General features: G+C 37.3%; 1 protein-coding gene across 6 annotated transcripts in view; it reads left to right on the top strand.

Annotated features, from left to right (window-relative positions):
• Nucleotides 1-1258: 1258 nt before the first annotated feature.
• The window catches only part of MATR3 (matrin 3), a 29792-nt gene continuing 18002 nt past the window's right edge, over nucleotides 1259-13048 (top strand). For 3 of the 6 annotated variants that reach the window (XM_077138609.1, XM_077138612.1, XM_077138611.1), the window contains exon 1: nucleotides 1259-1392. Coding sequence is in view for 1 of the 6 variants with exons in the window: in XM_077138613.1 (XP_076994728.1) it covers nucleotides 1577-1624 (48 nt within the window). In the remaining 5 variants the exon portion in view is untranslated. Of the gene's footprint in view, nucleotides 1393-1455; nucleotides 1625-13048 lie in introns of those variants that run through there. The other 3 variants (XM_077138614.1, XM_077138613.1, XM_077138610.1) reach the window with 3 other exon arrangements.

The raw sequence follows: 13048 nt of genomic DNA on the forward strand, positions 1-13048 counted from the left end.
TTTCATACATGCAAATCCCTCTTCTGGTCTGTACTTCTTCCCCTTCACCTACTTAACCCCTACTCATCAAATATTAACTCAAACTTCAGTTCCTTAGGAACTGCATGAGGGCAAAGATTGCGTTTGGCTAGTTTACTGCTATTTCCCTGAGGCCAAACTTAGGGATCTAACTGGTACTCCAGAAATATTTGAATCATTGAGTAAATTAAGGTAAAGCCATACTGTGAACCAGAGGCTTACATATTTGGTGGATAGAGCTAAAGCCCCTGGGCTGAGAGGCTAACTTCATTTTTACAGATATGCCTCTTCAGGTTAAGAAGTCAGACCTACTGGCATCAGATGTAATTTACTGGTTGGTTAAATTACATTTCTCTGTTCCTGTTTTATCATCCATCAAACGGAATGAAAGTAACACCTAATTTTCAGAGTTACTGTTTGGCTATGTGTAAACTGCTCATTCCGTTGCCCAGTCTGTAGTAAGCACTCCTTAAGTGTCTTAGTATTACTAACCATCATTAATTGTGCTGGAAAATTCCCTAGCCTCCAGACACTGAGCCCTGTAAAGTACGTGGGGGGAGGGGCCGGGAGGACGGTCGTGCAGCCTTATAAACAAAACCCTCTTCCACCTAGAGAGGTAAGATTAGGTCTGGGACTGGGAGGAGTCCTAGGAGGTTGGTGGTGTCCCCAGCCTCAATTCATATAAGCTTTCCCCCGCCCCACAGGAATCGCGGAGACCGGACAAAGTACCTCAGTCACAAGGGTGTTATGCAGCAATTCAAGTTCGTCAAATAGTTGGGGTCATTTCGAGGGATGTGGGCTTTCTGTCTTCTGCTCCAGTGATCTGCCCTGAATTTTCGAGATTACAAAACCAAAATGGTATTGATTTCCTCTGTGGGCCCATTCCCAAGCGCCTCTGATTACTTTCCTCGACAAGTAATCAGAATAACGAGAGTATAGAAGTCGGATTTAAGCCAGGGACTTCTGTGATTAGCTTTTAAAGCATACCCTATTTAAATCTATGCACTATGCGACTTAAGGGTTGAAAAACAACCTTTTTGGGGGGATGGGACTCGAACTCGTTTGCTGCGGGCTCTCTCCTTTGCCCATCTTGTCCGTCTGAGGAGGAAACAAGTCACACCCAGAGAGAGTTGCAATCAGAGACCAAAGGCGCGTGCGAGGTGCGCGCACCGAGACGGGGGAGGAGTCTGGCGCGCATCGAAACGGAGCGTGAGGAGGTGGGGGCAAAGTCTCTCGCGAGATTGGATTTGTTCTTGTGTTGCTGCTGCCGCCACCTCCTGCTAGCGCCGTTGCTGCGGGGGATTGTGGGATCCTCCGCGTCCCGCTCTCTGAGAGAGAGAGGTGCCGCTCCTTTTCCCTCTCCCTCTCCCTAAGGTAGGCGTAAAACGGGTAAGAGTCGGGGTGGGGGTGACTGGGGGCTTTCCGCGCCCGCCGGGATGGGGCACCGACGTTGACTGGGACAACGGGTAGCCGGCGGCGCGCCTTACTTGCTCGCTCCCGCTCGCCCGCGTTGCCTCCCTCCACGCTGCGTATGTGAGCCGCCTGATCGGCGGCCGCCATGTTAGGAGCCCAGTGGCGGCGCAACCAGCCTCCTCGGGCGGCCGAGGTGAGCGGTCCGAGAAGATTACATGCGGCCAGTCAAGAACCAGGAGTGTGGCGGGAGAGTCGGGGGTCGCTGAGGGTTACCGAGTAGCTAAACTTCCCGCGTTTTGTGCTTATTGTGGGCGGGGGCGGGACGACAAGCCCGTTACACGCGGGCCGCAGCGCTGAGGTGGAGGGAGGAGCGCACGAGACCTGAGGGACAGAGTGTCCATTGGGGGCGGGGAGGGCTGCCGTTTGGGGAGGTTAAGAAAGTGAAGTCCTTGGATAGCGCGAGCCCCAGTTACGGAGATTCAGAAAGTTTGCGTTTTGCTCTGCGCTTTAAAACGTGCCCCAAAATGGAGGATTTCACAGGCTCTGAATAGCTTAGCGCTTTGAGCAACGTTTCATTCTTTCCTTGGTTTCGTGGGTTTTAGCGCCGCTGCAAGCCCGTATCCTCATTAGCGCCCTCTAAGACTACCCCCCCTCCACCGCCCCCTTCCCACACGCGATTTTAGCCGTACCTCAGAAACAATTCCTCCCCACCCCCCATCGCGTTAAAAATGGCCGAAAAATGAAACGTTGAAACGCTAGTTTGTCTTGCGTCGTGGATAAAGCCTTCTGCAGTGCACAGCGAAACAGGAGATTTGCTCTTGTTTAGAGTGTCACCTCATTCCTTTTCTCTTTTATCAAAATACTATTAGTCTGGGTTCCTCTCGGGAGGATCGTGTGGTGTGGGACCTTCCGGTTTCCAGACAAAGGGTTTGGAGTACCGTGGTGTGGTTGCCGCATCGTTGTTCTTTTCATTGCTAGCGTTGTGCCATGTTTTGTGTTCTACAGGGATTTCCTATTTTATCCTTTACAGGGGATGAATATCTCCCTAGGTGTTTGCCCTGTTCTGTGGCACCATTCTGTGGAATATTCCTATTGGATCAGTTACAGTTCTTCAGCGTTAGACATTTCTAGAACAGTTATGGCGATTGAGAATTTTCTGGAAAATTGTGAGAGTCGTTGATCTCGGAGGTTGAAGTGAGATTTTTGTCGATAGTATTCTGCGTGATGAACAAAACTTGGTTTAAGATTTAGTCGGTAAAACACGCTTTTTCTCCCTAGTAGATTTAAAAATCACTGAACAGTTGATAGATGCGGGCAAAATTCTATTTTAGGCTATTTTCATGAGTGCTCAAAATAAACTTTTCTCTTTAAAACTCGTTTTATTAATAGCTCAGTTATCTATACAGTCTATGGGCAAAATTTATCGACATTAATATTCTTTTAGAAATCAAGAAAGGTTGGAGAGACAGATTTGTGTTGTAAAAACGTTTTGGATGTCCGTGTTCCAGTGGAATATTTTTGCAAATTTAAAATTAAACACAATAGAAATACTACATGAAGATTCTTCTGGTTGATTATGTAAGATTTGGAAAAGAGAATGTTTAGCCAGAAGATATTTGTGTTGAAGTGCTTTAAATTTACATTTTCTCCTTTGCACTGAACGTCATATGCTTATAACGTTAGTTATGATAACAGTTTATACACCGAGAGGGTTTTTTAAATCTCCTTTTTATACATCTGTGTACCAAAGTTGCTTTTATATAGCATTTTAAGCTATTGCGGGAGAATTTAACCACCGTTCATCTGAACAGTTGTATTTTAGAGGAGTCTTTAGACATTCTGGTTTTATTACTTAATGCTATTTTTAGACTCTCATGTTCTGTTGTTTTGTTTTTAAGGGGATTTTAGATAGAGTAGGCTGGCTTTGTGAAGTCTGAGGTGCAAAGTGTTAAAAAAATGACAAAAAACAGCTCTTGCTGTGAAAGATGTTTTGGTTGTTCTATGGCACAAACAGATCTGAATATCTTCCTATGTAAAATATGTTGCCTATATTATTATTGAGACTAATTACTAGTCCGGTTAGAATATGAACTTTAGCCTTTTATTATTAAAAAAAGAGAGAGAGAGCAAAACTATTTTGATAGCTGGAATTGGATAATGGTTTGTGTTCTTCATTGTTTTTCTAACTGTCATTTAGGGTTATGTAAAACTACTCCAGTCTTGTGTCAACAGGTTGTAAGAGTACAGATGACTTAAATTTGGGGTGGATGAAACTAGGTTTTGGAGGGTGAGGTGGAAGGGATTGTAGTTGTGCGGTTTTTTGTATATATAGTTACTTGAAGTTTAGTATGGTAATAATCAGGAAATACAGCACTATGATTTATAGTTCTTAACAATTGAATCATTAATGTCAAGGGTGCTGAAATTCTTGATTAAAAGGTTTTATAGGTAGAAAAATGGAGAACTGAAAATACAGCAGAAAGGAAATAAGCCATAGGATTGAAAATTTTAGATATGTAGCCTTTAAGATAAATTTTCACGTGATTTAAAAAAATTTTTTGATCTAATTGCTGCTCATTTCTTTTATAAGCTTTAAATATAAGCTCGTAATATCATCAAAGTTGTAAAATGCTATAGTATCCCTCCTGACTGGAATGTATATTGATTGCTGTGGCAGGTCTTTGTGGGACTGCCTTTGATGATGAGGCTTAGACAGACTCCTGTTGTAAATCAAGCCCTAATGTTCTCTGTATGACTACTGTCCATGGCTCTTTGAAAATAAACAAAATCTACGTGAAATAGTAATGAAACCTTAGACTTTTTAAAAATGTTAAGCTATTCAAAAGTGTAAAGAGATAATTGGTATAGGAAACATTTTTTAATGCATATCACTGATGTCCAGTAGTCTGTGTTGGCTGATGCCTGTATTACTAAGACAGAAGTAGATTAGTGGAAGGGAGTGAGAGGGTGTCCATGGCAGGGAAGTCTGTGGGTACTGTTGTTGGATAAGAAGGGCAAAGAGGGAAAAGAAAATGCCAGTAGTAGGCCTGCTGTAAGTAGTGAATATGAAAAGTAGCCACTTAATTAATATACATAAATATATATTTGTCATTTATATTAGTATCATTGGTTGCTTTCAGTTAATGAAGGTGCATAATTTTTAGATCTTTCAAGATGATTTGTATGTGGTCCTCCCGCAGTTTGCAAGGAGAGGAATGTTAAGCATCTTCCCTTTGTATAGCAACTCATAGAAGAAACCATACCATATGGGAAAATTTGAAAGTCAAGTGTTTGAGTACCTGACAGCAGGCTGTAGTTAGGGAAGGAACTTTGATAACAAAGGAATGCAAACATTTGTGCTTAAAACATTATTGAGAAGATGTGAAGTAGACCAATTTTAGTACTTAACTGTATCTATTCATCTGAGGACTCTAGTATTCTGGAAAAACGGTATAGAAGAGGGAGTTTTTCCACGTAAGCCCAGGAGACACACAAAAATACATGGCAACATGCTAGGTAGTGAAAGAACTCAGAAATAGCTGCATTGTATCTGCAGAATGGATAAATTTATGTGCCATATATCACTTCTGCAGTGAAAATGTCTGCATAACTCATTTGTGTACAAATGTGGATAAAAGTTTGAAAAAGCAAGTAATTAACAGTACATATTTGTAGTTGTATAAAGTTAAAAAAGGCAAAATGAAGCAAATCATTTTTAATTTGCATACAGTATATATTTATTAAAAGAGAATTGGGGTTTGAGAGATTATTACTATTATGTTAAATGAGGAAAAGACACGTTTCAGCTATTTATATATAAGCACTGAGCAGTCTTTGTAGATGGAATATCAAGTAAGTTCTTTTTCATATGATTTTGGGTTTTGTGGGGACTAGATTGAAGTGGTGCAAGGGTAGTTCAGTGGTAGAATTATCGCCTGCCATGCAGGAGAGCCAGGTTCGATTCCCAGTTCCATGCATTTCGCCCCCCCCACACACACACACACACAAACAACAACAACATAGTGACAGCTTCATGATGTATAGTTAGGGGCCATGGTAGGTTTTTGAGTAGGAGTGAAATAATAAGTGATGTGTCAGGAGGTTTATATTAGAAGGTAATGAGTAGTAAGCCTGGAGACCAGCTGAAAGTAGCAAGAATTTAGGATCTCAAGATTGCTGCAGGGAAACAGATGTGATAGCTTCATTCTGAGGGCTGTAAAGGTACTTTAAGCTAGGTTGGCGATAGAGAATGAAGAAGGGATATGTATAATTTGTCCATTTCACCAGATACTAGTTTCCTTCCTCAGTTTTATTTGTGAAGGTGACTACTTGTGTTTTAAGTCTGATATTTAAAGCTGATTTCTGGTGAGAGGTGACAAAGCTAATTTGAATCCTACTCTTAATGGAAATAGGACATTCAAGTTGATACAAGAAATAGAAAGTAAAATACAAATGAAAGGCTTTGTAAGTTCTTCATGTATCTCTGAATCAGTCCTTTTACCTCGTTTGTTGTCTTATCTAAAAATAAAGTAAGTTTTACTTTTTCTCAGAGATGTGAGGGTCAAACTACATAAATAAACATTTGTATGGTGCTTATTGTGTACCAGAGATTATTCTAATTGCTTTATGTAGACTTATTTATTTAATCCTTACCTTCAAGGCTTGGAAAGGTAGGTATTACTTTTATTCGTATTTCACATATGAGGAAAAGTAATTTCCTCAAGGTCACGCAGCTATTATGTAGTAGAGCCAGGATTTTAATCAAGGTATTTGGACTCCAAAAATCCATTTGTAGGAAATCAAAAAAGTTTTACAAATATTTGTGGAGGCCAAAAGAGTAGAACATTGAGTAGAGGGAAAAGTCATTAGGGTGCAAAATGGAGCTTTGAGGAACTTTAATGAGAAAATAAACCAAGTTTTTGTCACTGATCAAGCCAAATGGTATAGCTTTCTATTGAGTACTGTTGGTTGGTATACTGAACCAGTTTACTGTGTACCTTGAGGTAATCGAAAGATATTTAGTGCCTCAATTGCAAATCACTAGAAAATATTTTTAAGCCTAGGAAGAAGATATAAATATTCCAAATCTGAGGAGGAATCCCTTGTACTGGTGAGGTTCTTTATCTTCTCAGCAGTGCCGCAGTCTTTTATTTATGTATTTAATTTACAATTTTTTATTTTTGCTTTACATATATATTATATATTCGTATACCATGCAAATCACCCAAAGATCACAATTAGTGTTTCACAGTATCATCAAATAGCTGTGCGTTTATCACAATCAACTTTTTTGTTCTTTTTGTGAAAAATAACGTGCAAAAAAGCTATAAATTTCAAAGTACATTGCAATGATTTGTTGTAGAACAGATTTCAGAGTTTGATACGGGTTGCAGTTCCAAAATTTTAGGTTTTTATTTCTAGCTGCAGAGCAACACTCTTATCTGTCATTGACCTAAGGATCAAGTAGTGGGTTAGAAGTTGAATCCAGGTCTGTCAGATGGATTAAGAGCAAGTCTTAAAGCACTTGCAAATATTAATATTTGTTTTTCAACCTTCCTGGCACTAGGATTTGTAATGTTTTATCTTTCTGTTGTGTGGTGATACACATATTGCTTTATTCAAAACTGAAATTCATGGAGTTGGGACTTTCCTAAGGGGTTTACAATTAATTTTTAGTAGTTCATTTTATTACAAACTGTCATCTGAAGATTTATAAAAATGAGATCATGGCACTCAACAGAATCCAGGCATAATATTTCAAGTAGCTCAAACTCTAGTCTAGGAAGAAATTGAGTAGCTACTCAGATATTGTAACCAAAATCATAAAAATTAAAACACATTGATAAAAGGTACAGGAACTCAAGCTATAACATTAAAATTAAAAATTTCTAAAACTTATCAAATGAAACTATGTCGGTAAATTCTTTAAACCCATTCTGAAATTAATGTGTGAGAACCAGATTGATGGAAAAATACTGTAATCTGGGGGGAGAAAGAATAATTAAGCTAGTACTTTAACTAAAAATGAGTCATTATAGAACTATTAAACCTTACTGTCAGGGAATCTCCTGATATACCCAAATCAGTAGCCCATGCCCTCGATTATGAGACTTACTCTTGTGAAGCTTATGTAGGTAGCAAAGAAGCTTAGACTACTATAGACATGCCTAAGAGTTACTTCTGGAGGACCTCTGTTGTTTCTTAGATGTGACCTCAGACTCTCTAAGCCCAACTCTCCAAGTGAAAGCATTGCCCTCCCCGCTATGTGGGACACAACATCCAGGGGTGAAAGTCTCCCTGGCGACGTGAGAGAGGACTCCCAGGGATGAATCCAGACCTGGCACCATGGAATCAACAATTACATCCTGACCAAAAGGGGGAAAAGAAGTATAATTAATAAAGTATCAGTGGCAGAGAGAGTTCAAATAGAGTCCAGAGGCTACTCTGAAAGTTGTTCTTACACAAGCTTCAGGTAGACCTTGCTACCTGTCATAACCTACCAACCCCCAACCAGGACCATTCCAGCCAATCCTAAAGAACACCTAGGGCGATATGTAAGATTACACAAGGGTTCCAGGCACTAGAGTAACTTTGCAGAAACCTACAATCTCCAGATGGATCCCTGGTCCAGATGAGTCCTGAAACCTAGCCCAGCCTCTCCGGAACATCAGATAGTTTCATCTCCCTACCCCACGTTAGTGACAGACCCTTCCAGTTGCAAAAATTTAGAATTGCTATAACACACACAACCCCAAGGAGAGGTATGGAAAGATCAAAGGTGACTGTGGGATTATACAAAGAAGATAAGATTTAACAAATAAATATGATGCTGAATCATTAAATTGATACCTCTTTTAGTCTCCAGTGTTTTAGAGCAGCTAGAAGTAAAACCTCAAATTGTGAAATTGTAACCCATGTCAAAGTCTGAAATATGTTCTACGACTAATTGTGCTGTGCTTTGACGTTTGTAGCTTTTTTTGTATATACGTTATTCACAAAAAGAAAAAAGGAAAAAAGTCAATTGTAATGATAAAAAGTGTTTAAGCCCTCTAGCCTCCTATATTCTGGAGCAGCTAGAAGGAAAAATAATGAAAGTATTGTATGGTAGCCCATGACAGACTCTGGGATCTATCCTGTAACCACTTTTTGAAGTGTTTTGAAGACTACTGCTTTTTTATTTCTTTGCTTTGTATATATGTTATACTATACAGTAAAAAAAGTTGAACTGGGAATAGCCCAAATACCCGTACAGAGTATGCGAAAGAGCAGAGGTGATGATGGAGAGAAAGTTGGGTTTAACAAATGAGTGCTGAATCATTTTATTGATATTTCTTTTAGCCTCCATTACCTTTGAGCAGCTAGAAATAAAAACCTAATATTTTGAAATTGTAACTCATACCAAACTGAGAAATCTGTTCTGCAACTATTCGTTGCAGTGTACTTTGAAATGTATTGCTTTTAGGTATATATGTTATTTAAAGAGAAGGAGTATAACAGAGAAGTTAGGATTTAACAAATGGGAATGATTACTGAATCAGTATATTGACATTTCTTTTGGTCTTCCATGTCTTGGAGGCGCTGAGGGAAAAAACCTGAAATTGTGAAACTGTAACCCATACCAAACTGAGAAATCTGTTCCACAACTACTTGTTAAAATGTATGTTGAAATTTATTGCTTTTTTGTATATATTTCACAATTTAAAAGGTTAAAAAAAAAGATACCATAAAAAAAAATGAGTCAGGTGGTTGGTTTAAAAGTCCTGAGCACAGGAATCTTTTTTTAAAATTTATTAATTAAAATTAACAACAAACAAATATTAACATATTCCATTCTACATATACAATCAGCAATTCTCAATATCATCACATAGTTGCATATTCATCATTTCTTAGAACATTTGCATCGATTTAGAATAAGAAATAAAAAGTCAACAGAAAAAGAAAAGATTATACATACCATACCCCTTATCCCTCGCTTTCATTTATCACTAGCATTTCAAATCATATTTAACCTTTGTTCCCCCTATTATTTATTTTTATTCCATATATTCTACTTGTCTGTTGTTATGGTAGATAAAAGGAGCATCAGATGCAAGGTTTTCACAATCACAGAGTCACATTGTGAAAGCTATATCGTTGTTCAATCATCATCAAGAAATAGGGCTACTGGAACACAGCTCTACATTTTCAGGCAGTTCCCTCCGCCTCTCCACTACATCTTGAACGACAAGGTGATATCTACTTAATGTGTAAGAAGAACCTCCAGAATAACCTCTCGACTCTGTTTGGAATCTCTCAGCCATTGACACTTAGTCTTATTTCACTCTTCCCCCTTTTGGTCGAGAAGGTTCTCTCAATCCCTTGATGCCAAGTCTCAGCTTATTCCAGGATCTCTGTCCCACGTTGCCAGGAAGAACACAGGAATCTTGAATCTATAATCAGTATTTTTTTAGTTTTGCATGTGTTTGATTGCTAAAGTCAAGCAGTTACCTTCCCAAATTATGCTTCTTTGAAATTACTGATAGTGAATTGTCCCTGTCATTGTCTGTGATATGGCTAGGACATTTTTTTCTATACCATTGTGTTAGTTTTGTTGGTTTCTTAATAGTCTTCTGGAAGAATGACTGATACATGTATACTTTATTTTACATATGAGAGTATCTAGATACAGAATGATTATTTGCTCCCATGCTCCATGAATTTTCTGGTGTTCTGAAGTATTTTAGTATTCCTCTATTTTTAATTAGAGAAGAGGAGCAGTCTAGTAAAGAATATCAGGTTGCTGATCGTGGAATGGAGGGAGAGTAAAGTCTTAATTTATTTCCCAGCCATACTTATAGACGTTTTTTCTCAGTTGTTGAGCAGGAAGCTAACATTTTTAGGACAGTTTAAAATTGTATCATGAAATAGGCTTTAGTTCCAGGTTAATTACTTTCTTCTAACAGCCATTCCATTTTCTATGGAATTGTCTGTATAAATGACTTTTAAGCCTTATGTTAAAAATTTGAACATCATATTGCATTTGTGAAACCATATTATATGTGCTGTTGGTGATCGTTTTAAAAATGTTTGGGGGCGTAGCTGCTCTTTTTTTTAAGAAGTGAAGGATTCTGCATTGTGAGCATTTTTATAGTATTTAAATGAGTAAACTGGATTTTGACATTCTAGATGAGTTCTCTCAAAGGAACTATTTTCAAAATTGGTTTTTAGTATAATTTACTATGAAAGCTACATTCTTATGTATGAAAACACAGTAAAAGAACCAAATCGTTTAAAAACCATTAGTAATTTAGTAAATGCTCCGTTTTGTGGTCACTTTACTAATAGGTCCTATTTAAACAAACCTTTAAAAATGGCTTGTACAATACATCTTATGTTCAGCATGAGCCAAAGATAATAAAAGAACTGTTTCATGAATGCTTTTCAACAGTGCTGTTATGTCTCGCTCTCTCAGTTTCTTAGTTTTATTAAAAGTTTCTAAGAATTTGGTTTGATTCTTTGTGTTGATCAGAGGTCCTACAGCAGAACTTCAAATTCCTTTGTAGTAATATAACTCTTACTCTTGTGTGGGGCTATTTTAAGTTACTCTCTTAAAAATGAAGTTCTCATGGAATTACAAGTTGTCATGGGATTTACATTGTTTGTCTTGACCTTTTTCTGACATTCATTTTCTGTTTTGTCTTAAGGTTATCATTTTTTATAATCTTAATGTTTCCTTTTATAGATCCACCATTTTAATGTAAAGTGCGGATAAAGTAATTGAGATCTCTATACTGTAATAATCATATTCCCTTAAAATATGGTCAGTTTTAAATTTTTATGCTGACCATCATGATATCCCTCAGAGAAAAGAATAATCCTCTCAAAAGACTGGATTTTCAATAATACAAACTTTTAGCTATAGCATGAGGTCAATTCTGCAATTAATAATATCCTTAATACTTTAGTTTTGAAAAGCCCTCTGAAGTTTAAGAATTTTTTAAGTATACATGAAAATTTAGAGGGTCCAAACCAGTGTTTACACGATGTTTTCAACTGCCATTCTTGTGGCATTTATAAGATGTACCAAAGAAACTTTCATCCAAAGAATTCTACTTACTCTTGTCTTTTAAAACCTTATTTTAAAGCATAAATAGCTTACACAGTGGATGTTATCTAGCACTAATTTCTTTGGTGTCTTTTCTCAAATTCATCTTTCTTGGTGTACAAAAACATTTTCTGTAACTCCAGCCACCTGATAGTATTTCTGTGTCTTTTTAACTTTATAACATCTTTTTACAAAACTCTAACCTAAATCTTTCTTACCTGTAACTTTTTTTTTAATACTTCTTCCACTGTATCTGTCCAGTGTTTCCTTGCTTTATTCTATCATTGGTGAAATTGGTCCCATAATAGACTTGTTATTGAATATTGTCTTTACTGTGATGAGGTTTAATATATCAGTTACCAGTGTTTAGGCGTCTGGGTGATCAAACGTATACACCTGAGCAGGGCCTTGTTGACTTCTGTGGCAAACATAACTTAAGACTATATAGCTTAAAATCATAAAATTGTTTCATTGAGGACATTTATTATGTACATCTTTTAATTACTGTTTATGAGAACCATTGATAAATACTTTGCAAATTCTTGTATAATTGGAACAATTTCTGGGGTAAAATGGTAATTTGAGGAAGAGAATGAAATTAATTTCATCCAGAAAGACATCTTAGAGATCGTATTCAGAATTCAAAATTTCCAGGTGATTGGGCTTTTCTTGTGAAAAGTTTACAGGAACTTGAACTAAGATCTCATTTCCATTTTGTCTGTTTTGAGCTCTAGAGGTGCTATGACCCTGAGCATTAAATGAGCATCCTTAGATGCACACTTGGGAGAATGTCACTTCTTTAAATTACCTGTACTTCCTATACCTGGATTTTTCTTGGGAGGTTTCTTATTCATGTACTGACCAGACTTAGTTTTCCTTACCTTATAAGATTAGATATGTAATAAGCATTGCCTTGTGTGAAGGATGGGCAATAAGGCAGTTATATGGTTTAAATGTGGATAGAAATCCTAAAGTGTAGAAAGTGACTTATTTTTCTTACATCTGTCTTCACCTCAAATTGATTTTGCTGCATTAAAGTCTCAACAATTATTTATTCTTAGGTCTTATAATAGACACTACTTGACATGTAAGCTTCATTTACTTGTGATTTTAGTTGGTTCTTTCTGATAGTGATAATAGGTCTCATTTTCCAGATCAGAGTACAACTGATTCATCTTTGACTTGCTGACCTTGATTTTTTTGTTGTTGTTTTTTTATTTTGTTTTGTTTTGTTTTGAGTCTTCTCCTGGAACTTAAGCATCATACTATAGGGTGTATTTTTATTCTTATTAAAGAAGAGACCCATCTATATTTTTATTGAAATTTTGATGTACAGAGACATCTAACCCTTCTATTTTAAGTGTTTTTAAACTCAGTGTGAAATTCCCTTTAGTAAACTTGAGCACAAAAGACTACTTTTAAAATACCTATATGCAGGCTCTGCATACTTCTGGAATCTGTTTTAAGATATGTAATAAATTCCTTGTAAGTTTGAGACCTTTAATGTTTTTTTTTAATCAACATGATGCA

The sequence above is a fragment of the Tamandua tetradactyla genome, chromosome 20, assembly GCF_023851605.1.
Source record: "Tamandua tetradactyla isolate mTamTet1 chromosome 20, mTamTet1.pri, whole genome shotgun sequence".
NCBI classification, from domain to species: Eukaryota; Metazoa; Chordata; class Mammalia; order Pilosa; family Myrmecophagidae; genus Tamandua; species Tamandua tetradactyla.